Source organism: Osmerus eperlanus, chromosome 10 (genome assembly GCF_963692335.1).
Source record: "Osmerus eperlanus chromosome 10, fOsmEpe2.1, whole genome shotgun sequence".
Lineage (NCBI taxonomy): Eukaryota > Metazoa > Chordata > Actinopteri > Osmeriformes > Osmeridae > Osmerus > Osmerus eperlanus.
The window spans coordinates 741,431-766,911 of NC_085027.1; the positions used below are offsets into that span (position 1 = coordinate 741,431).

Sequence of the window (25,481 nt, forward strand, 5' to 3'; positions counted from 1 at the left end):
CTGACCCATCAGTCATTCTGACCCATCAGTCATTATGACCCACAGTCGTATTGCGACAACTTTACCACATACAAAAACAAAGTGAAGCATTTTCTTAAAAGAAAATAATTTTCAATTGTTTTTGTATTGGGTAAAATTGGGTAAACACAATGATGGCTCGTTATGAACCTTTGGGTCATGTGACCCGAAGGCAGTACAAGGGTTAAATGAATGAAAATGAATACACACTTCACTGGTAGTAGAATTCCAACCCAACAAGGAAGGATGGCAACTGGTTTTGATGTGGTGTTTGATGTGATTCTGACAGTGTAAAGTAATCTCAGCTACCAGGCCCAGTGAACCATAACTATTACAAGCAGATGGTGAACAGACTGACTCTTTTAAAGCTATGAGAGTGAGGAGGTGGTTTTCCTTGTGTCTGAAGGCATGTAGATATGGCCTGTAACAATACAGGCCTAGCAGGCCTCAAGCCTGGGGCTGGCAGTTCCCTCATCCCCACTGGTACCCCTTTTCCACCAGGAAAAGGGGTACCAGTTACCCAGAGTAACATGTTATTGGTTCAATAATCATTAACTACCCCCCATGTCTAACCCCCCCCCCCCCCCCCGATACCCTCTCACTCACAGCCAGTCAGCAGAGATGGCCACGCCCACTCTCACTCACAGCCAGTCAGCTCAGCTCTTGATGGCAGGAGAGGATGAAAAGGTCTTGAGCCACAAACAGCTTTTGTGTCGCCTGCAGCTCTCCCTATTCACAGGCCTGGAGGAGGCTCAGGGGGAGGATGAGAGGCAGGGGGAGGCTGAGGGGGGAGGCAGGGGAGGCAGGTGGAGGAGGAGAGGCAGGGGGAGGCTGAGGGGGGAGGCAGGGGAGGCAGGGGGAGGCTGAGTGGGGGAGGAGGAGGCAGGGGGAGGCAGGGGAGAGAGGGGGGAAGAAGAGGCAGGGGGAGGCCGAGGGGGGAGGCTGAGAGTAGAGGCTGAGGGGAGAGGCTGAGAGTAGAGGCTGAGGGGAGAGGCTGAGAGGAGAGGCTGAGGGGAGAGGCTGAGGGGAGAGGCTAAGGGGAGAGGCTGAGAGGAGAGGCTGAGAGGAGAGGCTGAGAGGAGGCTGAGGGGAGAGGCTAAGGGGAGAGGCTGAGGGGAGAGGCTGAGGGGAGAGGCTAAGGGGAGAGGCTGAGGGGAGAGGCTGAGGGGAGAGGCTGAGGGGAGAGGACAGGAAAGTAGAGGAGAGGCTGAGAGGCCGGTGTGCTGAAGGAGGCCTGTCGTGAAGCCAAACCCAGGAGCTACAATGGCTAATGCAAATATTCGGAACTCCCCTGAACAGACCAGGGGAGGAGGAGGAGTCAACTTCAGCTTGCTGAAGTTCAAGCTCCATTCATCATATCATCCATACACACAAACACCAAGATTCACCCTCCATCATCCAGCCACACACGTTCCAAAGGGACAAGTAGGCTACTCTCTTCCATGCTTCAACCTCAAAGGATATGTAATCTAAACTTTTTTTGAACAAGGTCATTGAAGTCTACAGTCTCAACTACTCAGAACAGGAACTCGGATCAGCTAATTGGATTCTCGACGATTATCTGCTCTCATTCAGAGCTGCTGTGGTTCTGCATAGAAGCAGCTTTCACACGAACGACTCTAGCAGCTGTTTCTTGTCTACTTGTTAATCTGTCACATAGGCTACAAGTTTAAATATGAACACAAAATACACACGAATAGTTTTATAAATAGAAAAAAACTTTATTAAACCTACGTTGTATAAAAGTACAAAAAATAACCTCTGAAATCGCATATTTACATATTTGTTTAAAACGGAATGGACCAAGTGCATATTTTACAAACCAAGTATCTGATGTAATTAAGGATTTACATTTAGTCATTTATCAGACGCTCTTATCCAGAGCGGATCAAGGTTCATCCTAGGAAATCTCAACAAATAATGTCCGCTGGTCTCGTGACGTGGTCCCATTTGTTTACTGCGTGTTTCTGACCTCCGTATGAAGCACCGCTGCATGAACGTCTTATTCCCCCTGTAGTGGGTGTAACCAATGTATCTCTTTAAGACGCTGTGTTTCAGCACCTGTGATAGAGAAAAAAACAATGTTTAGGGACGTAGCATGTGACCATTATTTACTAAACTGCGCTTTTCGTAAAGGGGATTTCCTCAGTCAAGTATCGTAATGTTGAGATATGATCAGCTGCATACCTGTTGGACCAGGTGGAGAAATGTAGAAGGTCGTGTTCCTCGGATCCCAGGTGTTCGTGGTTACCGCCTTCCTCCGAGGAAGAGGAGGTGGATAGGGGAGACTCCGGTCCCGCTGAGCAGGTGCTTGATACGGTAACGGAGGGGGACGGAACGCTCCAACCCTGAAACACCGCGGAAACCGCGTCGTTCTCGTCCAAGAGATGCTGGAGGGCTCGAATATACTCCACGGCCGAGCGGAGCGTCTCCACTTTGCTTAGCTTCCCGTTGCTGGCGGCCCCGCTGGGTACGTGCTGACGCAGAGTCTGGAAGCCTGCATTCACCTGCCTCACTCGGTTTCTCTCTCGCTCGTTCCGTCTGACCACAGAAGAAGGGAGCTGTTGTTGCTGGGAGTACGGAAAGTTTAGTACAGTAACGTTTGTCCTCTTTTTGCAGCGGAAAAGCTGCGGGGAACCGGAGCGCTGTTTTTTCAGAAGTGTGGACAAACTTTGGTGCTGACCCGGTGCAGAGCTGTCCAGGCTGGATGCACGCAGCGCGACGTGACTGCCCGAAAGCCTGAGAGACAGCGCACATTGAGAGATGTTTCTACTTGAGGTTACAGTTGATGTCGTGGTTTCCATCTTCGTAGATTCTGCAGTTAAATGCGACGCCAAGTTTCGAAGCACAAAATTCGCAGTCCGGTTCGTCGTCTTGTTTAACGGTGTTTGAAAGTTTAGAAATGCGACCGTTCGGGATGGACCTCTCCCTTTTAAACACGCGCCTCCCCCTTCAGATCGACTCTCTTTTGAGGTCCACGCTTTTGAGTCCAGCCCCGCTGTGTAATTCTTTGGCACGTCAGGTTCGCAAGCCGGGCGCGTGTCCTCCGCACTCCATGGGCAAGCTCATTTCCATACCAATTATGGCGCATCGCGAGCTCATTGGCTGGTTCGAAGGAAGGCCGCGGCTGTCTTTTGTTCCGGTCTGAATCTCAGTTCAGCCTCGTCAGGGTTCATTCTTCTCTCTGGTTTACATTCTTCCTCCTCTTGACAGTCTTCCTCTGATGCTGCTTCCAGCCTACTTTTAAAGGCTTAGAAGAATGATTTTGAGTTTGGAGAAAGTGTGTGTATAAATGATACTGTCTGATCAGAAAGGTGACAACTGACAGTACCAGAAACATAAAAGTCTGAAAGAATTTCAAAGTCAAAAGGTCCCTTTTATTTACCATTGATATGTTAGTAATCAACCCTTGTGTGGTATTCATATTTGTATTTCCCAATGTTTGTGGGTCTGATGGGCACACAATTACTGGGGTTTTACAACAATACCGTTTTTTTAAGTATATATATTCTTTTAATTTTGTACAATTTATGACAATAATGTGTTGAAAAAATAGTATTGTAATAACATGCAGCTTCCTACAAACGATTTAGTAGTTTCACAAACTTCAGAGAGAGAGAGAGAGAGAGAGAGAGAGAGAGGGAGAGAGAGAGAGAGAGAGAGAGAGAGAGAGAGAGAGGGAGGGAGAGAGAGAGACAGACCGCAGACAGAGCTCTGATGGTTAAAGGTGGGTAAGTGTTGCAAACCAGCAATTCTGGCTTGAGTACGAAAGGATTCAAACCAAAATATCTCACCCCCTCCCTTAAAATCCACTCCCCCCAATCGCACTGCCTGACTGTCGGGAGGTAGGTAGACAGACAAGTAGCCCGTCCAGTCATTGCATTTGGTCCGAATGCCGTCCAATCATTAAGGTCGGTCTGAACTAAATGATTGGTTGTGTTTATTACAGTCTTGTGATGCCCACAGATATCGGACTGATTTCATTTTAATGTTTTAAACTGATTTCCTTTAAATGTAATGATTGTTAACTAAGTAAATAACTAAACTAAGACAAACTAACACCTGCAGGTGGATTCCAGCGACCAGGTCGAGCTGGAGTTGGGCTCGTCAGGGTTTCCATGGTAGCATTCTTCCTCACTTCGAGACACCAGGGACTGTGTGGAACAGGGATGAGCTTCAGATAGGGACAATCCTTACTTACGTCACATTTACATTTCATTCATTTAACAGACGCGACATATAAAAGGCATAAAGGAAGTACAGCGAGGATAAAGGATCACAAGTGCATGCTGGTATTCCATTCTACCAATGTGTCTTTTCTCTGCATGTTGTCGAGAGAAGAACACAAAATAATCACAGACCATCTCTTGACTCTGACCAATGAAATCGTGTCAGAACTTCTGATCCTGGTTCCTGCTGTACTTTCCGTATGTTCCTTTGGATAAAAATGTTAATGTAAAGTACATTGTGTATTTTCCTTCTACTGGACAGGGTACCGTACCTTTGGGGAACAGTAGTTCTGTCCGGCGTGTGTGTCCGTTTGTACAGACCACCTTCTCATCAGGAACTCTGTCAAACAAACATGATGCAACACCGTGACTACACACCTGCCTTCTGGACACGTGTGATCAGCGATCAGTCTTGATACAACATCTGTCTTTCAAGTAGCCGAAATCTGACAAATTCCTTTTTGGGAAACTTTTAGTCAAAAGTATCTTTTGAAAAAGAAAATTAAATTTTTTGTCAAAAGTATTTTTTCAACCTTTCGAAACTTTTTGGGAAACTTTTTTCAAAAATATATTTTCAACATTTAGATTTTTTTTTTCACAGTGAAAGGAGGGGAGTGAGGTGAACGGAGTAGATTAAAGCTTCTTCTTAAAATAAGTAGTGAAGAAAAGTACTGTTAGAAATATCTACTTAAGTACAGTAGAAGTATTTGTACTTTGTTACTTTCCATCTCTGGTCGTCATGGCATCAGCTAATGGGGAATCCTCAACCAGAGAATTAGCTTTGGATAAAACACATGATGATCAAGATGATAACAACACTTACATGCTGTAGATGTCAGCGTTGTCGGAGACCAGTTCCTGCCAGTCCCTCCAGGGGAACATGACGGAGCAGCCAGCCTCCGGGCAGGGACTGTAGACCTGCTGGACCAGGCCTGGCCACTGCTGGGACATCCGCCACAGCTTGCATATCACCGCCAGAACCATGTCCCACGACTGACGGAACTCTGCAACACACAACTCAAACTTTGAGTTTTGTACTCTGAAGTTAAGTTCAACTTTAAAAAAATGATTTGTCGCCGATGACTGATATTGGGCTGAGCACATGATCAGACATGTCCTGTTCAGTGAGGTCTCACATGATCAGACATGTCCTGTTCTGTGAGGTCTCACATGATCAGACATGTCCTGTTCTGTGAGGTCTCACATGATCAGACATGTCCTGTTCTGTGAGGTCTCACATGATCAGACATGTCCTGTTCTGTGAGGTCTCACATGATCAGACATGTCCTGTTCTGTGAGGTCTCACATGATCAGACATGTCCTGTTCTGTGAGGTCTCACATGATCAGACATGTCCTGTTCTGTGAGGTCTCACATGATCAGACATGTCCTGTTCTGTGAGGTCTCACATGATCAGACATGTCCTGTTCTGTGAGGTCTCACATGATCAGACATGTCCTGTTCTGTGAGGTCTCACATGATCAGACATGTCCTGTTCTGTGAGGTCTCACATGATCAGACATGTCCTGTTCTGTGAGGTCTCACATGATCAGACATGTCCTGTTCTGTGAGGTCTCACATGATCAGACATGTCCTGTTCTGTGAGGTCTCACATGATCAGACATGTCCTGTTCTGTGAGGTCTCACATGATCAGACATGTCCTGTTCTGTGAGGTCTCACATGATCAGACATGTCCTGTTCTGTGAGGTCTCACATGATCAGACATGTCCTGTTCTGTGAGGTCTCACATGATCAGACATGTCCTGTTCTGTGAGGTCTCACATGATCAGACATGTCCTGTTCTGTGAGGTCTCACATGATCAGACATGTCCTGTTCTGTGAGGTCTCACATGATCAGACATGTCCTGTTCTGTGAGGTCTCACATGATCAGACATGTCCTGTTCTGTGAGGTCTCACATGATCAGACATGTCCTGTTCTGTGAGGTCTCACCAGTGGGCTCTGGTCTCTTGCAGCGTATCTCTATGAACTGGTCTTCATGCTGGCTGTTCTGCCTGAGCAGCACCCGCCTGGCCCAGGAGCAGAGCAGGCACTGGTCCCTCCCCACCCAGTGGGTGGGGTACAGGGAGCACATGTTGACCGTCAGCCTGGGGGTCAGAAGGAAACACTGGGCGTTAGTGGTGGGTCCCTTCCTCCACCTAGAGGTAGGTACTAGGGGTGGGGGAAAAAATCGATTCACATTTGAATCGTGATTCAGGCTTCTAGCGATTCAGATGGATTCACAAATGTAAAAAAAATATTTTTTAAATATATTTGTTAACGTTTTTCTATTCTTGTACATTACATTTTTATTTTTGTATGACAAGAACAATTAACTGCCTATCACAGTCAAATAGAAACAAGAAACACTAAACAGCAAACTGGAATCAAATGTAAGCATAGAATCTAAATTGGATTAAGGATTTTTTTTATTTTTTTATTCAAAATCGAATCATGACCCCAGGAATCGATTTGAATCAAATCGTGAGGCACCAAAAGATACCCACCCCTAGTAGGTACTGTGTACTAGAGGTAGGTACCCTGCACTGTGCTCCACCTAGAGGTAGGTACCGTGTACTCCACCTAGAGGAATGTTCCAGAGCAGATCTCTAGCATACAGGAAGTTTCAGAGGAGATCTTTAGCATACAGGAAGTTTCAGAGGAGATCTTTAGCATACAGGAAGTTCCAGAGCAGATCTCTAGCATACAGGAAGTTTCAGAGGAGATCATTAGCATACAGGAAGTTTCAGATGAGATCATTAGCATACAGGAAGTTCTGGAGAGGGGATCTGTCTTGCAGGTAGTTAGAGAAGAGTCGTCTCTACCAAACAGGAAGTTACGGAAGGTTTGTCTCTACCAAACAGAAAGTTATGGAAGGTTTTTCTCTACCAAACAGGAAGTTACGGAAGGTTTGTCTCTACCAAACAGGAAGTTACGGAAGGTTTGTCTCTACCAAACAGGAAGTTACGGAGGGTTTGTCTCTACCAAACAGGAAGTTACGGAGGGTTTGTCTCTACCAAACAGGAAGTTACAGGAGAGTCATCTCTACCAAACAAAAAGTTACAGGAGCGTCATCTATACCGAACAGGAAGTTACAGTAGAGTCATCTCTACCAAACAGGTACAGAAGAGTCGTCTGTACCTGTGAAAGAAGCCATGAGGGACCTCGGGCAGGAAGTACACATGGACACGAACATCGTCCTGCTTGTCCACCCCCCAGGCCTTCTCCACCTCCCTGTTGTCCAAGAGGTAGTTGGGGAATAGGCAGGCCGCATCCTGTTCTCTCTGCCTCAGCCTGTCCGAGTCCCACTGGGCCTTCCCCGGGACGAACTCTGGTGCGGCTGGGTCCAGCGGACTGCCCAGCCTGGTGGGGAGACACACCTGGAAGTGCTGCAGCATACTGAGCAGAGCCCCTTCCTCCCTGCTGCTCCCCACTACCTGCAGTGGAACCCAGGTGAACTGGTTAAACTCACTCCTTAGTAGAAATACTGCCCACACAGCCCCATCGAAGGGCTTTTCAGTGGTGTAGCTGGTTGAAGCGGTGTTCATAAAGTTGATGGCTAACCAGGTCTCCCCTTCTCAGTAAATATGAATTGTGAAATATTAGCAATCATTGATAACTAGTAATTATTAATACTGAGTAATCATTCATTACTGGGTCATCGTTAGTTACTTAGTCATGAACCAGGTGTCCTGACCTCTGAGACCAGGTCCTCGTCCTCGTCCAGGCCAAGGCGTTTCAGCTCCCGCAGAACCAGGATACGCGTGGCCACATTGGGCAGCATGCCGCGCCCCTGCAGGGCCTCCACCCAGGCTGCCCTCTGCAGGGCCAGCACCCCCTCCTGGAGGAGCAGCGGTCTGGGCAGGTCCTGCAGCTGCTTAGCCAGGTCTGGTCTCACCACGGTCTGCCCAGCGTGTCAGGGGGAGAGAGCGTGTTAGGGTTCCTGAGGTCGCCCCCTGCGGTTAGGCCAGGGTTCTACACAGTCTTCTGCCAAGATTGAAGGGTTTGATTTTAGAAAAGTGTGGTGCATCCTGATGTAACCCCAGGGACTGCAAGTGGAACCAGGGAGAATTCGTACGGCAATAACATATTTTCACTTTTCATTCACATTTGATTTAATAATATTTTCCTCTGTTCTATTAACACTTTGTAATGAAAGTTTGAATGTACAGTGTGTACATGCCAGGTGGCTGAGATCACACTGTGACTGGTAAACAGTCACTACTTCCTTGACTCTGACCACCAGAACTAAGCACTGTATCTTTCTGCTGTACTTTCAGTGACCACAGTTGGTTTGTGGCTGTGGATTTACATTTAGTCATTTAGCAGACGCTCTTATCCAGAGCGACTTACAGTAAGTACAGGGACATTCCCCCGAAGCAAGTAGGGTGAAGTGCCTTGCCCAAGGACACAACCTCATTTTGCACGGCCGGGAATCGAACTGGCAACCTTCAGATTACTAGCCCGATTCCCTAACCGCTCAGCCACCTGACTCCCTTATGGATGGAAGGGTTTGTGGCTGTGGATGAAAGGGTTTGTTAGCTGAATGCAGCATGCGGTTGGCATCTCCTCCAGGCTGCGTCACCTTGAAGAGAGAGATGAGGATGGAGGGTTGAGCGTACACGGTCTCCGCCAGCGCCGGGATCTCCTCGTACCAAACCAGGAGCCCGATGCGGTGCAGGTAGCGCAGGATGGAGCTCACGCTCTCTTTGCTCACCTCCACCTTCTCCAGGATCATGTCCCTCAGTTCTGCTAAACTGACAATCCCTGACGGAGGAGAGAATCTCAGGTAAGGGTTACGACGTATAGCTCAGTTTTCGCAGGTTCAAATCCCCCTGTGTAGCTTTGGATAAAAGCATCTAACTGAATACATCACTTGGGACAGGTATAGGTCAGTGCTAGAGAATTTAACTGCAGATCTAAGAGGTTCAAATCCCCCCTGTCCGTGGCTTTGGGTAAAAAACATCTGTTAAATAAATGCATGTATCTTTAGCTATAGTTTTACTATCAATACATCAAACATTGGGCAAGGCACTTTACCCTACTTGCCTCGGGGGGAATGTCCCTGTACTTACTGTAAGTCGCTCTGCATAAGAGCGTCTGCTAAATGACTAAATGTAAATGTAAACATGGTTACAGCTTTATGGTCTGTATTCCCGACCATGTCTGGGGATGAGCTGGTGTTCGAGGAGCGTGTGAATGGTGTGCTCCACGTCCCCGTAGCTCTGGGGCAGGGTCCTCTCGGCACAGGGGAACGCCTGCTCGATGTGCTTCAGCAGGTGGGCCTTCAGGGCGTCAATCCCCTCCTGCCTGGTGCAGGCGATGGTTATGAGCTTCATGACCTGCACACAGAGGAAAGCTGCTGAGGGCCCTGCAGGACAACATGCTGTTTTGGGAGCCTTTTCTGGGCTTTATTAGACAGAGACAGTTGAGACAGGAAATGTAGGAGAGAGAGAGGGAACAACCAGGGTGCCCCTGTAAAGCCGTAGGTGAGATGAGGTTGTGTTTTAATATGGCTGGTAACACAGACCGTTCTTTGACTCTGACCACTGAAACACTGTTAGAACTACAAACACAGTTAGAACTACAAACACAGTTAGAACTACAAACACAGTTAGAACTACAAACACTGTTAGAACTACAAACACAGTTAGAACTACAAACACAGTTAGAACTGATTCTTGATCTTCTGCTGTAATACCTATTTGCACTATTCGTACGTCGCTTTTGGATAAAAGCTACCTGTAGTTTGCGATCCATGAGACGATCCATCTCCATGATCTGGTCTGAGAACTGCGTGGGGTCTCTCTCCTCCAGGGTCTTCTTCTGTCGGGTCAGAACCAGCCTCCGCTTCTCCAGCACCTCCCTCACCTTCTTGTCCAGGTGAGCCCTCTTCTCCTCCACCTCCTCCAGACTCCTGCACTGGTCGGAGTGGGTCGCCACTGGGAGCACCACCGAGTCTGGGACACGCAGCTGGATGTTGTTGATCCAGAACCAGACCTTCTCTGTGAAGGACTGGGGGTCTTCCACGCTGTAGCTGGAACACACACATGATGGGGTTGTTTCTGCATGTCATCGAAATCTCCACCTCTCAGCTACCAGGCACAGTGCAGAAGTTTTATCTCGACTACCGCGCAACAATTACAATTTATTACATGTAACTTACATTACATCAAATAATCTCTGGGGAGATGTGGAATTTAAGGTGGACTGGGGTGATGTGTTGTTTCTAAGGTGGACTGTGTGTGTCTTCAGCCGTGAGCGTGAATCAGTTCCTACAGTGCTCACCTGGCCAGGTCGACGGCGAGGATGACGAGGGCTCGCGGGGTGATGAAGACGTGGTGTGTGAGGTAGTACTCCTCCTGGCCTGCAAAGTCCCAGAACAGCAGCCGCACCCCCTCCAGCTCCAGCTCACAGATCTCGATGCCCTCGGTGCGGTCGTCCTCCTCCACCTTCACCGGCGCTCCGGCACGCAGGCTGCGGCTCAGCGTGGACTTCCCTGCCATAGACGAGCCCAGGAACATGGTCTTCACCGTGCAGGCGGTGGTGTTGCTGTCCGGGTCCCTGAACAGCAAGGTGAAGTAGTTCTGGATGTCCCTCACCCCCCCCACACATACCTCTTCTGGGGGAACCCTCAGAGGGTTCCCGGAGAACTTGAAGAGCTTGAGCTTCGAGTTCTGGAACAGCCCTGGGGGGAGCTGGGTGACGGAGTTCATCTCCACGTGCAGCTCCGTCAGACCAGACAGCCCCACCAGAGGCTGGAGGTCTGTGAGGCTGTTGTGGGACAGGTTGAGGTAGGCGAGGCTCCGGCAGCACGCCAGGTCGGCCGGGAGCTGAGAGAGATGGTTGGTGCTCAGCTTCAGGAACTGCAGATTCTCCAAGCGGGGGAACAGCCCCTCTGGGACGACCCGGATGTTGTTCTGGTTCAGGTAGAGACGCTCCAGTAAGCTGAGGCTGCCCACCTCCAGGGGGAAGTCCAGGAGCTCGTTCCGGGAGAGGTTGAGCTCCTTCAGGCAGAGCAGTGAGGAGAGACCTGAGACCTGCTTCAGTCGGTTCCTCTGGAGGTCCACCCTCTTGGCCTGCGCTCCTTCCTCAAGCAGCTCTGCGGGCAGGGCCTTCAGCTTCCTCCCTGACAGGTCCCACTCCCTTTTACTCTGCCCTGCACAGACACACAAGAGATAACAACAAGGGAGTCAGATGGCTGAGCGGTTAGGGAATCGGGCTAGTAATAAGAAGGTTGCCGGTTCAATTCCCCACCAGGCGGAATTACGTTGTGTCCTTGGGCAAGGCACTTCACCCTACTTGCCTCAGGGAAATGTCCCTGTACTTACTGTACGTCATTCTGGACAAAAGCGTCTGCTAAATGACTAAATGTAAATGTAACGTTGGGTTGGTTAGCAGACAGGTTTATCCCGGAACTATCCAAAACTAAAACTATTGATAGGGGGGATTGCAACTTCTTGAACTGCAGTCAACTGCTCCACCCATCCAATCCAAGATCATTAGATTTGTTTATGTGACAGAACAAATGCATTTAACTCCCTGACCCTGACGCATGGTTTATTAGTCACTATTTACTCTGACACTTGTTTTAATCATTCCTTAGCTACACTATCAGAACACACCTACCGTAGGCAAACATATAATTTGTATTACCATAGTTAATCATCAACTTCACTGTTTTTGCGCAAATTATAAGAATTCAATCTAACTACTTACCATTAGATCGAGACATGTTGCCGGTGGATATGATTTTATCTTCCCCTACTGTGCCGGCTGTGCACAGAAAACACACTTCACTTCCTGCTTAATACGGTAGGCGGTACTAACCATACATTACATTTTTACTGAATTAGTAATAGCCCAGTAATAAAAGACAGCCACGGGAAGCACCAGGTGCTTTTATTCCTCTTCTGTAGTGTATAGTAGCGAACAAGTGATCGTCCTACAAACCGTTAAAACTCCCCAAATATAAATGTACACGTTTATTTTGTAATGTGTAGATATTCTGAAGTTGGCCCTTCTACATGTGCAAACATGTCTTTTCTGAACATGCACGAGTTAGGAAAGAACAACAAAGCCTATAGCACAAGTTGGTTAGATTTTATCTTATAACAAACGCGTATATGATGTTAATGTTAGTTTTTAAATTCTTTGTTACGGTTGTCACAGTGTCATATCTCACTTTTGATTTCTAAAGACACACGATTTGTAGTTTCACTTTCTATAACGTGACGGAGGCAGGACGCCGCTGTTTGACGTTAACCGGATTGAGACCCGAATAACCGGTACATGAAAAACGATGGAATGGTGCCCTTTTACTGGTCATACAAGGTAACAGTTGAAAGTATTCAAAAGGCAGGACACGCTGTTAATAGGGCTACTTCAAAACCTTAGTAAGATTTACATGTTCAGACACTATTACGATCTATTCTACAGGAGTAGTTATTACTTAAAATGTTAGAAAATGTAAAAACAAAAATGATTTTAAAGAATTGTATTTCATCATCAACAACGTTGCCATTGGATTGGGGGTGGAGGTTAGTATGACACATTTATGAAACAATTTGACTTCGTTTTCACAAAAGAAAAAACGAATGTATTTGACTGTCCATCCTGTCATAGTTTAGACCTGTGTTTAATAATTAAAATCGAATTGTTATATTATATATCTATATATATTTAGACGAAATTTTAATACTGCAATCTAATCCTTCGAAAATAATGCAAAACGTGCAACCGAGTAGCATATATTAATTTAGTTTTATTAAATGTATAGCATGTATTTACAAAGTATCATAAAACATATATCATTGTCACACTTTCACATAGACACTCACACACGTTCACACACTTATAAACACACTCACGCTCAAACACACTCACATGCTCACTCACACATGCACACACACACATGCACAGACACACACACATCCTGATAGTCACATCAGACAGCTGCTTGCTGCAAAACAAACAGCAGGTTACCCTTCACACAGCCCTGGACAGGAAGTGACAGAGCAGTTTAACCTTCACACAGCCCTGGACAGGAAGTGACAGAGCAGGTTACCCTTCACATAGCCCTGGACAAGAAGTGACAGGGCAGTTTAACATTCACACAGCCCTGGACAGGAAGTGACAGAACCATGCCAGAAGAAATCCTTTCATGTTTAGTAAAACTTAAGGGGGGGGGGGAGAGTGGTGTGTGTGGTGGAGGTGTGTGTGAGGAGTGGTGTGTGTGGTGGAGGTGTGTGTGAGGAGTGGTGTGTGTGGTGGAGGTGTGTGTGAGGAGTGGTGTGTGTGGTGGAGGTGTGTGTGAGGAGTGGTGTGTGTGGTGGAGGTGTGTGTGAGGAGTGGTGTGTGTGGTGGAGGTGTGTGTGAGCAGTGCATGGAGGAGCAGTGATCACACAGGGGGAGTATGTCCTGTTAGCACACGATCACAGAGTCACTCTGATCCTCATCCAGCATGCCTGCGCTGCACAGATAGGGTATGGGGGCGTGGCCTGGGTGGGGCGTGGAGATGGGGGCAGGGTGTGTCTGGTCAGGTGGGAGGGGGGATGTGTGGAGAGGTTGAGAGGGGTGTGTGTGGTCCGGCAGGGGTGTGTGTGGGTGGTCAGGTGTGTGTGTGTGGTCAAGTGCAGGTGAGTTTCCTGTCTGCTGGATGAACTGCTGGAGGTTACACTGTCTGAAGTCCTTGTTCAGCTCTTCCATCTCCTGCCGCTTCTCCTGGAAAACACAACGCAGGGTTCAAACCAGCCACCTCCCCCCTCCTCTCCTGCTAAACAACACATCACAGCTTCACCTCCACCTGCATCTGCTCCTCCACCGCCTGCGTCTCTCTCTCCGCCTCCATCATCATGGCCTTCAGCTCCTCCCCCTGCACCTGGCGCAGGTGGAGCTCCAGCCTCAGGGTGTCCAGGGGGGCTGTGGGACGAGCCCTGCCCAGCCGGGAGCCCTGCCGCTGGGCCTCGTGCTGTAGGTCTCTCCCCTGGTCCTCCGCACTGGCCTGGAGCTCCAGCACTCGGCCGCTGCAGTCTTCCAGACAGGAGCACAGATGCTTCAGGCGCCGGAGCAAGTCTGGGGACACCAGAGGTACAAGGCTAGGGTTACACACACAGTGTTACTGCGGCTGGTGAACCAACGCGGTGAAAATTATGGAATGCTGCCATCTACTGGTTGTGCAATGTAACAACAGTTACCTTTCTGGAGTCAACTGTTCTAGCGTGGAGCTATACACCAGAGGATTTGTTTATACTAACAGGTTTGATGGAGAACATGATGAGATCCTCACCTTGTTCTCTCTCCATCTCCACCTGTAGCTGCTCTTCCAAGATCACCTCAGCCTGGTTCAGCCTCTCCTCCTGTAGGCCCCGAGCCAGGCCTGGGGCTGGAGTTAGAGGCCTCTCCCAGGTCTCCTCCTCCCTCTCCAGGCCTCTGAGCTGGGCCTCTATGTCTCGTAGTGTCTCCTGTTGCTTTAGCGCCTGACTGAAGATGTCTTCCTTAGAGAGAGGGGAGGGAGGGAGCGTGGGAGGAGGGGGAGGGAGCAGGGGAGTGGGGGGAGGGAGCAGGGGAGGGGGGGGAGGGAGCGTGGGAGGAGGGGGAGGGAGCGTGGGAGGGGGGGGGGGTAGAAGCCCTCAGCTCAGGAGAACCTCTGGGAGCCCCCGTCTGGGCTCTAGTCCGTCTGGGGATGGTGGAGGGCCCGAGGTGAAAGCTCAAAGCCTTCCTGGGCTCCCAGCGTGTGGGGGGTTCAGGGTCGGGGTGTAGGGGGAGAAGTGATGGAGCCCAGCCAGGGGACTCATCCCCCAGGCTGGGCCCAGTCCTGCGCAGGATGAACTGGACCTCCTTGGCCAGGGTACCCACCTGGGCCAGGGAGCGCAGAGGACAGTCATCCGCCACCAGCCTCCTCTCACAACCCCGCAGCTTCTGAAGCAGCACGTAGCGTCCTTTCTGACCTGGAGGGGAGGAGAGGAGAGAGGGGAGGAGAGGGGAGGGGGGGAGGGGGGTGAGGAGGGGAGAGGAGAGGAGAGGGGAGGGGGGAGGAGATGAGTATAGCTCAGTTGTTAGGGTTCAACTAACTTCACTGCAGATCAAGACGTTTCAGTCAAATAATCAAACAGATGAAGGAAACCAACCAATGGCTTGAGCAAGAGCGATGACCACTTCCTGGCAAGAAGTGTCCAGCGATAGGCCACCCACCACTCTGGCCACGCCCTCCACCCACACCTTCAGCTCCATCTCCAGCTGTCAATCAGAGAGGAGGAGAACACAGAAACCTAAAGAATAGTAGATTAAAGCAGAGTACAGTAGAGTATAGTAGAGTCCTTATCAAGTACTCATCAATTTTTAACCTTTTTTCGAAAATATTTTTTCAACCTTTCAAAACTTTTTTAAAACTTTCTTTGTGAAATATTTGTTCAACATTTCAAAATAAAATATTTGAACCTTTTTTTCGAATAAATATTTTTTTCAAAGATAGATTAAAGCTGTCAATACGGGTTAGGTGAGAGGATTTGTATAAGCCCTATCAGTGGCAGATCGTTTGACAACAGTGGTCACAAGTTCACATCCGTACCTACCACCCCCCTGTCGGCGACATCGCGTTGGATAGTAGTATCTGTTACATAATACATGACATCCACCAGCGACGTGAGCTCACAGTAGATACTTTATAACAGAAAACGCTTTCGGCTCTTCGTGGGAACGAAGATACTGTTCCCGTGATACTGTTCCTGTCACCTGTCACCTGAATAATGGATGAATACAGAGTCAAAATAGTGCACCTTTTCTCAGTCTCTCACAGTGTCAATGTCCATATATCCGGAGGAACCTGTTTATTGTACAGCGACACCGTCTTGCAGTCGAGCTAGGACTGGCTAACCAGCTGGTCGCTCCAGGCGTTTTACACTGTCCGATAGTTAGAAGCTTATGGGCTAACCGCTAACACGAAGCTAGCAAGCGGACCTGTCGTGACCGAAACTGCCTTTGCTTCGGGAATAATCGAGTATGTGCAAGGTAGTAACTAGCTGACAGTTTACAGGTGTGCTTGTGTGATGGCTCAAACACACTTACATGGACACGGTCGCACACACACGCTCGCACACACACGCTCACACACACGTCATCCTACTCCTGATCTTTAGTGCAGACAGTCCAGAGGAGTTGGACGGGATCGACCGGTTCTGGTGACTTCCTGGTGAAGCAGCTGTTTCAAACACGTCTGTCTGGCCCAGAGCTTAGCTTAGCCTAGTTTTAGACCGTAGACATCATCAAAAACACTGTTTATGTGATGTTATGGTTTGTGACAAGCCTTCAAAGAAAAGAAATGACCAAAACAACCACAACTCTACCGATGTACCAACAAGGTTTATTCCAGATTGCAGCATCCTAATAACCTGTTACAGAGCGGTCACTGGGCCACAGCTCCAACTAACTATACTATCTAAACTTTCTACAGTTTATAAATAAACTATTTAATACTAGATGGAAAGAGGAACTATTGTTGTAGAGAGAGTAAGTGAAAGAGAAGATGGAGAGAGACAGAGAGTAAGAGAGAGAGAGAGTTTCAGGTGAATCCAGGTGTCTCTGGCTCCGCCCCCTCAGAGTGTAACATCCCTGACTATGTTTCCAATCAGAGGAAAACCAAGCTGGAATGTAGCTACATTCCTTCAGACGGGGGAACTGCCCCCCCCCTCCCCCTCCCCCAGCAGAGCTACAGCTCTGGGATAGTCTGTTTTTGTTTGAACATCATTCGGACCAAATATAAGGCTGCAATCCCTCCTCATTCACAGACAAACACACAAACAAACATTAACAACCATAATTCTGAAATCTAAAGTCCATGACACACTTATCACCGTAGCATTCATAGCATCTCTAATGTTGTAAACACTGGTGGTATAGTTCACCATGACCTACTTAATAAGTACACAGCTGTAGATACTTTCATCCTTTTCACTGCAAACACACATACTGGAGATACACTGGGCGACTGCCCTACATAAACAATTACATCCTTTACATTTTACATTTAGCAGACGCTCTTATCCAGAGCGACTTACAGTAAGTACAGGGACATTTCCCCGAGGCAAGTAGGGTGAAGTGCCTTGCCCAAGGACACAACGTCATTTTTCACGGCAGGAATCGAACCGGCAACCTTCTGATTAATAGCCAGATTCCCTAACCGCTCAGCCATTTGACCCCCCTACTGCTCTACATAAACAATTACATACATTTTTAAACATACAGATTAGTACTCACAGCCTTTGACTGCAGCTCAAGAGGTTACGAGTTCAAATCCCCTCTGGGTGATGCTTTTGGTTAAATGGGTCTAAATGAACACATTTTTATGAAAATGTGAAAATCCTTTCAGGACAGAGAAAAGCCCTCTTGTGTGTCAGGTCCACTTGTGTAAACAGTGAGTGGCTTCCTGCGGAGAGAAAGAGGTCTAACCTGTTTCAACACAGAGAGAATGTTGTTCTTCTTTTCCTGCTGGTTCAGGCCCCTTTCTCAGTTCTGGTTCTCTTCCCTTCTGACAGCTGGCTGAGGGCTCCTGCTCCAGGTGAGCTCAGATGAGCTCAGGTGTGCTCAGGTGTGCGTCTTAAGACTGCTATGGGGAAACTCTGGAATGTAGCCCTTCTGGGCTCTCTGACTGAATGGAGCTCTCTCTCTCTAGTGCTCTGTCTCTCTCCCCCTCTCTCTCTCCCCCTCTCTCTCTGTCTCCCCCCCTCTCTCTCTGTCTCCCCCCCTCTCTCTCTCTCCCCCTCTCTCTCTGTCTCCCCCCCTCTCTCTCTCTCCCCCTCTCTCTCCCTTTCTCTCTCTCTCCCCCTATCTCTCTTTGTTTCTCTGTCTCTGTCAGATACACCTACATGGTATAGCATGGTTCCTGTCTCCCACACACACTCTCACACTCACTCACTCACTCACTCACACACAGCTTATCAGCAATCACAGGGTGCCATACTACAATCAAACCACTAGGGGGCAGTCTACTTCAAGTATATGTAGCAGATCTGCAGTCTGTGCTCTATGACTGAGCTGTACCCATCCCACTCCCCAAAATGAGATACTGTTGGAGAGAGAGAGAGAGAGAGAGAGAGAGAGAGAGAGAGAGAGAGAGAGAGAGAGAGAGAGAGAGAGAGAGAGAGAGAGAGAGAGAGAGGGAAGGAAGGAGGGGAGAGAGAGAGAGCTGTCACCTGCAGTCTCACTTCCAGAGTCTCCTTCACCCTGACAGAGAGACAGCCCTGGGCTGCACCAATCACATGGACAAAGAAAAAGCTCACTGACCAATGGGGATTGGACTGCTGCCATTCTCCTAACACGCCATTGGCGAACAGTCTCCATCATCCCGGACGTTTGTGGAATGAGGAAGTGCCCTGTGGCTGGTCTGTTACCCGGGCCAGCTCTGCCCTGTCAGCTGACCAGACATGTGGAACAGGGACCAGGAAGAGACAACCAGGAGGGCCTTCTCTCTCCCCCCATCTCATTCTCCCTCTCCCCCTCTTTCTCTCTCTCTCGGCTGTACTTGCTGCCTCTATGCAGGCTGGTGTTTGTATCCAGGTCCCCCCTCTCCCTCCCCCTCTCCCCCTCTCCCTCCCTCTCTCCCCCTCTCCCGCCCTCCCTCCCCCTCTTCCTCCCTCACTCCCCCTCTCCCTCCTTCTCTCCCCCTCTCCCTCCCTTTCCCTCCCTTTCCGACAGGGTGAGAGCAGCGTTGCTGGCGGGAAGGTTGTCAGCTTCCTGTTTCCTGTGGGAGTGAGCAGGTGCTGCGCTACAAGACCCTGATGAAGGAGGTCAGAGAAATGTTTCTATCGTTCAGAGTTCAGAGTTGACCTGTCAATCACTCCTGTGATGTTCTGACACACAGACCGGGCCATTGGAATGGAGGTTGTGTATTCGCACACAGACACAAACTAACACACACACACCTCATAGAAAGAGGATATTTAGGTGTGGGGTTGAGACAGTTCAGTGTCAAATCTCCCCAAAATATATTTCCCAAAATATATTTCCCAAAAAAGTTTCAAAAACCATGTTAGAAAAGATTTCAAAAATATATATTTTTTTACGTTTTGTAAAACAGGGTTTGAAAGGTTGAACATATATATTTTTTCTTAAGTTTAAAAAATTAGGTTTTGAAAAAAACCTTTTCCCAGAAATGGTTCGAAAAATAGGTTTTTGAAGGTAGAATTTTTATTTTATATGTTTCATATATTTTAGACCAGCAGAGCCCAGGACCAGGCCATAGCACGGCTACAACGCTACAAATTACCACGTCTCGCTAATGTAATTGCAGGGCTGCAGTCTGAATGGGAGTTTCCACACACAGCATTTTCCTCGCCAGTTGTGTAATTACCAATGAAATGCTAAGTTAGCACTGTGTTCCCACGACAACTTGTGTTGTCAACAGCTTTACCGCTGTCTGGTCTGCAGCCTTGCTGGCAGTGAGACTGCTTGTTATTTTAGCGTGTTACTCTAGTCTGTTGGCATGTTACTCTAGTCTGTTACTCTAGTCTGTTAGTGTGTTACTCTAGTCTGTTAGTGTGTTACTCTAGTCTGTTAGTGTGTTACTCTGGTCTGTTAGCGTGTTACTCTAGTCTGTTAGTGTGTTACTGTGGTCTGTTAGTGTGTTACTGTGGTCTGTTAGCGTGTTACTGTGGTCTGTTAGCGTGTTACTGTGGTCTGTTAGTGTGTTACTCTGGTCTGTTAGCGTGTTACTGTGGTCTGTTAGTGTGTTACTGTGGTCTGTTAGCATGTGACTCTAGTCTGTTAGCATGTTACTCTAGTCTGTTAGTGTGTTACTCTGGTCTGTTAGCGTGTTACTGTGGTCTGTTAGCGTGTTACTGTGGTCTGTTAGCATATGACTCTGGTCTGTTAGTGTGTTACTGTGGTCTGTTAGCGTGTTACTGTGGTCTGTTAGCGTGTTACTGTGGTCTGTTAGCGTGTTACTGTGGTCTGTTAGCGTGTTACTCTAACAGAAGCTGAAGCTACATTATGTGATTGTTTCTCTGGCCTTCAGCCTTTGAGACACAGATCACAGACATCACTGATTGGTGGAGAGAGGGGATTAGATAAGGGAGAGATGAGAGACTGGGATGTGTTTGTGTGGGTGTGTGTGTGTGTGTATGTGTGTGTGTGTGAGAGAGAGAGACAGTGAGGGAGAGAGAGGGAGAGGTTAGGGTTAGGGTCAGAGTATTGGGTGAAAGAGTTGACAGCTCGTGGAGAAGCAAGCACGCTCTTTGCTGTCGCCAGCGATTTGTCTCTGCTCCCCTAATCCCACCCTACTCTGTGATGGAGACTGTGCCAGGATTAGTAACCAATCAGATTTAGACCCCCATCCCTGCTCCTCCTCCCTGCTTCTCCTCACCATCATCATCACACACACATGCAGACACACACACACCAGAAAGCGCTTGATTGACCCCATATAGAGGTCGTAACCTTTGGTTCCTGGACAATGGCGAGTGATGCAGGCTGGGGGAGGACAGGGGGAGGAGTTATATTAATTGATAGGAAGTACTGTGAGTAGAGGCCCGTGTGTGTTTGGAGCTTTCACACTGTCCTGGAGAGCTTCAGGGACTGCTTTGTTAGGAACAGGAGAGGGGGATGGGAGAGGGGGAGGAGAGGAGGGGGAGCAAGGGGGAAGAGGAGAGGGGGGGGGGAGGAGGGAGGGAGGGGAGGAGGGATGGGAGGATAGGAGAGGGGGAGGAAAGGAGACAAGGAGGAGAAGGAGGGGGAGGGAGACGAGGGGGAGTAGAGAGGGAGAGAGTGGAGGGGCAGGAGAAAGAGGAGGGGGAGAAGGATGGTCCATCTGCCAGCAGAACGGCTGGCTGGGTCAACGGCTTCTGTTGTTGCAGAGGGATGTCAGGAGGACAGGCCACCTCTGGTTTAATCAAGCCAGAGTGCCCCAACACACACACTATCACACACAAAATCACACACACAAACACACATGGTGTTTCTGGTAGATGTAGAGCAGGGAAAGTTGAATGGTGTGTCTAGATGTAGAGCAGGGAAAGTAGAATGGTGCTTCTGGTTGATTTATACATAACCACTGCATTAGTATCAACTACACTAACATTTTTATAACAATTTTTTTCATAAATATATTTTCCCAGTGGATGAAGAATAGAGTTCTACTGTTTTGTGAAACAGTCCTTTTCTCCGTATCTCTGTAGAGTAAACTGGCCGTCCTACTGTTGGTAATATTCAGTGGTGGTAGACCAGTTACCGTTTCTGCAACCGCACATATCTACTGCGGTACCATTCCCCGTCCGGTGCCGTCACCTCGACCTGAATTCAATAACGATCAACCCCTGCGTTGGGCGATGTGCGCACGCGTGTTCCTACAGATCCGTTAGCATCAGTCAGCACTAAACGCTATCCCGTCAGATTTCTCCGCCTGGCAGACTAGGCTGCGCGGATCTCGCTCCTCAAACACAGAAACGGAAAAAGAACACCATGTTTTCTATATGTAAAAGCGCACGTTTGGAGCTCTGAAACCCAGGAGTTGAGACGCTCAGTACGGTAGCACATGAGTGAAAGGGGGGAGAGAAAGAAAGAAAACAGAATCGTATGACCATCTGTACTGAGCCCAAGGAGGACGCCAACTGAAGCTACCGCTTTGCGGTGGAATACTATTCTGCGGTTTTATTGTGCACAGACCGTAATTTAGAGAAACGGTTTTTATTCCGACCCAGCCTTCTTCTACCATTGCTCACCGTCATGTCATCGTCGGGCAAAGACAACAGCGCGCACTACGCCAACTATGTGGGACCGTATCGCTTGGAAAAGACCCTCGGAAAAGGACAGACAGGTTAGTTATCTTGGTGTGTTCCGCTCCGTTGGAAGGCAGCGGGGATGCTGCATCGGTCACCTGCTCTGGTTTTCGGACGGCCGTTATGCAGTGTCTCCGTTCTCAGTGTGAACGGAAGACGCTACTTCACGCGATCGGTTACATTCTGTGGTGTTTCTTCGATTTGCTTGTTGTTCGGTCTAGCTGTGACAGCGTCAGCCAGCGCTGTGGCGAGGTCAGCGGGCATGGGAGTTGTCTAAACCGCAGATCACACACAGGCTACCACCTCACAAGGTATTTTGGATGTTGAGAGCTATGATTCCGCTTCAGTTCAACAAATGCCTAGCATTTTCTCGTCTGCCCGCCCTAGGATTGGTTGAAACGAGGGTCTTTCTTTGGAGAATGACGTAGCCTACCTTTTAATCCCGTTCGTCAGACAACAGAGTGCCAATTTCATCTGTTCCTTACTGTGTTTTCTTAGACTGTTGCGAAGTGTCTTCCGACGCCAGTGTGAAGTATTCTGGCCGTCAGGCTACAGTCGTTTTAAAGGTTAGTCTGCACTGGTGAACGATTTTGGCTGCCAGAAAACTAAGGGGGGCAAATCGAGCTAGCTGGACTGCACTAGTCCTTACCAAGCGACGTGACGACCATCCTGGGTAATGACACGCTTGGCTCATGCTCGTCCCAGGCCATAGCTCCGTGCTGTAATGAAAAGATTTTGAACCCGCAGCCGTCACAGAATCTGTGATTGGTGTGTGATTTGTTTTATTGACGCAGTCGAGTGATTTGTCATCGGCTTTGCGTGTGTGTGCTGTTGAAGCTCGAGCCCTAACTGAGCGCAGTGATGACAGGGTTTCCCCGCCAGGGCCTCTCTACTTTCACTCTCACTCAGGACAGAGTACTGACAGGATCAGAGGACAGAAAGTCTCCACTAAATACTCTTTCTTTTTCTCTCTCTCCCTTTCTATGTCCTTCTGTCTTTCCCTCCCTCCCCCCCCCCCTCTCTCTCTCTCTCTCTCTCTCTCTCTCTCTCTCTCTCTCTCTCTCTCTCTCTCTCTCTCTCTCTCTCTCTCTCTCTCTCTCTCTCACACACACACTTATCGTTACATGACACAAACATGTGAAGCATGCCTCCTGGCCTTTTGTCAACTGTTGTGTGTATTTATGAAAACACAAACAGACGATGTAGAGATGGGAACTTGTGTCTTCTGTTCTCCTCTCTATCTCCAGACCTCTCTCTCTATGTCTGCCCTCAGATGACTGTCATCTCTCTCTCTATGTCTCTGTGTCTCTGTGTGTGTGTCTCTCTCTCTCTCTCTCTCTCTCTCTCTCTCTCTCTCTCTCTCTCTCACAGGGTGACTGTGTCACTTCTGACTCCACATCCTGAGATGAGAGCCAGGAGCAGGAATGGCTCCATGTTCTCTCAGAGAGAGAGAGAGAGAGAGGAGAGGGGAGAGAGGGAGGAGAGGGAGAGGGACAAGAGAAAAGGATTGAAAGAGGGGAGGAGAGAGAGGGAGAGAGACATAGATGGACAGAGGTGTGTGTGTACAGTTGTGCTATCTCTGGCAGGCTGGTTAGGGTTGTAGAGGTGTGTGTGCGTGTGTGTACGGTTCTAGGTGTGTGTGTGTAGGGTTCTAGGTGTGTGTAGGTGTTGGTGTGTGTATGGTCTAGGTGTGTGTAGGTGTGGTGTGCTGTAGGGTTGTAGGTGTGTGTAGGTGTGTGTGTGTATGGTTGTAGTGTGTGTGTGTGTATATGGTTGTAGGTGTGTGTGTTTGTGTGGGTATGGTTGTAGGTGTGTGTGTGTGTAGGGTTCTAGGTGTGTGTAGGTGTGTGTGTGTGTAGGGTTCTAGGTGTGTGTGTGTTCTGGCAGGCTGGTCTTGTTGATGGTGTTTTATGAATAGATGTCCTCTGTGCTGCGTAGACAGAGAGGGAAACCCATATGTCACCTCCCACAGTGTGTGTGTGGCGTGTGTGCGCGTGTGTCTGTGTGGGTGAGATCATATAGACTCCCCAGGGACACCATGTTTCCTGCCTGAGATAGACCCAGCTTCAGACTGGATAAACCTCCACCCTCCTCCACCCTCATGTTAACAGGGCTGGATAACCTCCACCTCCTCACCCTCATGTTACAGGCTGGATAAACCTCCACCCTCCTCCACCCTCATGTTAACAGGGCTGATAAACCTCCACCCTCCTCCACCCTCATGTTAACAGGGCTGGATAACCTCCACCCTCCTCCACCCTCATGTTAACAGGGCTGGATAAACCTCCACCCTCCTCCACCCTCATGTTAACAGGGCTGGATAAACCTCCACCCTCCTCCACCCTCATGTCAACAGGGCTGGATAAACCTCCACCCTCCTCCACCCTCATGTTAACAGGGCTGGATAAACCTCCACCCTCCTCCACCCTCATGTTAACAGGGCTGGATAAACCTCCACCCTCCTTCACCCTCATGTTAACAGGGCTGGATAAACCTCCACCCTCCTCCACCCTCATGTTAACAGGGCTGGATAAACCTCCACCCTCCTCCACCCTCATGTTAACAGGGCTGGATAAACCTCCACCTCCTCCACCCTCATGTTAACAGGGCTGGATAAACCTCCACCCTCCTCCACCCTCATGTTAACAGGGCTGGATAAACCTCCACCCTCCTCCACCCTCATGTTAACAGGGCTGGATAAACCTCCACCCTCCTCCACCCTCATGTTAACAGGGCTGGATAAACCTCCACCCTCCTCCACCCTCATGTTAACAGGGCTGGGATAAACCTACACCCTCCTCCACCCTCATGTTAACAGGGCTGGATAAACCTCCACCCTCATGTTAACAGGGCTGGATAAACCTCCACCCTCCTCCACCCTCATGTTAAAAGGGCTGGATAAACCTCCAGCCTCCTCCACCCTCATGTTAACAGGGCTGGATAAACCTCCAGCCTCCTCCACCCTCATGTTAACAGGGCTGGATAAACCTCCACCCTCCTCCACCCTCATGTTAACAGGGCTGGATAAACCTCCAGCCTCCTCCACACCCTGGTTCTGACAGAACACACTGTGGTCCTTCACCACCCTAGATGTTCTCCTGTGAGATATTTCTGTCACTTGTAAAAAGAGCTAAACTAATGAAAGTGGATTTGAAACGACAGCGCCGTTCTTCTTGTGCTGCTAACTGAGGGCAGTATGTAATAGACGTAGCAGACACCTTCATACAAAGCGACGGACAGGGGGATTTGAACCTGTGACCTCTTGATCTACAGTCAAGTGGTCTAACCACTAAGCTGGACCCTCCGCCACATGACCAACGGCAGTTCCTGCTTCCTGTAGGACCATGCTGGACATGTTGTCTTCATGCTGGGGGCACTCTGAACGTGTGTGTGTGAGGGCTTACTGTTGACATTGTGTGGTGAGTCAAGGAACTGTCTGTATTCACCAGGTACAGTGCACAGTTCCC

At 48.8% G+C, this 25,481-nt stretch overlaps 3 protein-coding genes and 1 pseudogene across 3 annotated transcripts; 1 reads left to right on the forward strand and 3 right to left on the reverse strand.

The window, feature by feature from the left end:
- Window positions 1–1,732: 1,732 nt before the first annotated feature.
- LOC134028233 (achaete-scute homolog 1b-like) lies at window positions 1,733–3,027 on the reverse strand. The gene is made up of 2 exons (XM_062471667.1): window positions 2,206–3,027; window positions 1,733–2,079 (listed from the first exon to the last, which is right to left on the reverse strand). Exons 1-2 carry the CDS (start codon window positions 2,820–2,822, stop codon window positions 2,073–2,075), a joined length of 624 nt encoding a protein of 207 aa, XP_062327651.1. The 5' UTR covers window positions 2,823–3,027; the 3' UTR covers window positions 1,733–2,072.
- Window positions 3,028–3,364: 337 nt separating this feature from the next.
- si:ch211-210p4.6 (malignant fibrous histiocytoma-amplified sequence 1 homolog) lies at window positions 3,365–12,081 on the reverse strand. The gene is made up of 11 exons (XM_062471666.1): window positions 11,966–12,081; window positions 10,535–11,405; window positions 9,989–10,283; window positions 9,408–9,588; window positions 8,832–9,013; window positions 7,944–8,150; window positions 7,388–7,683; window positions 6,200–6,354; window positions 5,071–5,251; window positions 4,520–4,587; window positions 3,365–4,172 (listed from the first exon to the last, which is right to left on the reverse strand). The coding sequence occupies exons 1-11, from the start codon at window positions 11,979–11,981 to the stop codon at window positions 4,153–4,155; spliced, it is 2,472 nt and encodes an 823-aa protein (XP_062327650.1). The 5' UTR covers window positions 11,982–12,081; the 3' UTR covers window positions 3,365–4,152.
- Window positions 12,082–12,990: 909 nt separating this feature from the next.
- On the reverse strand, window positions 12,991–17,666 carry LOC134028446 (ras association domain-containing protein 7-like). Its single transcript, XM_062472008.1, is given in 6 exon segments — window positions 12,991–13,969; window positions 14,052–14,320; window positions 14,535–14,763; window positions 14,765–15,195; window positions 15,376–15,986; window positions 17,501–17,666. Coding segments are annotated over 5 exon segments (1,332 nt in total). The 5' UTR covers window positions 15,479–15,986; window positions 17,501–17,666; the 3' UTR covers window positions 12,991–13,669.
- A 3,878-nt stretch (window positions 17,667–21,544) lies between these two features.
- Window positions 21,545–25,481, forward strand: part of LOC134028274 (serine/threonine-protein kinase BRSK2-like) — a 16,621-nt pseudogene continuing 12,684 nt past the window's right edge.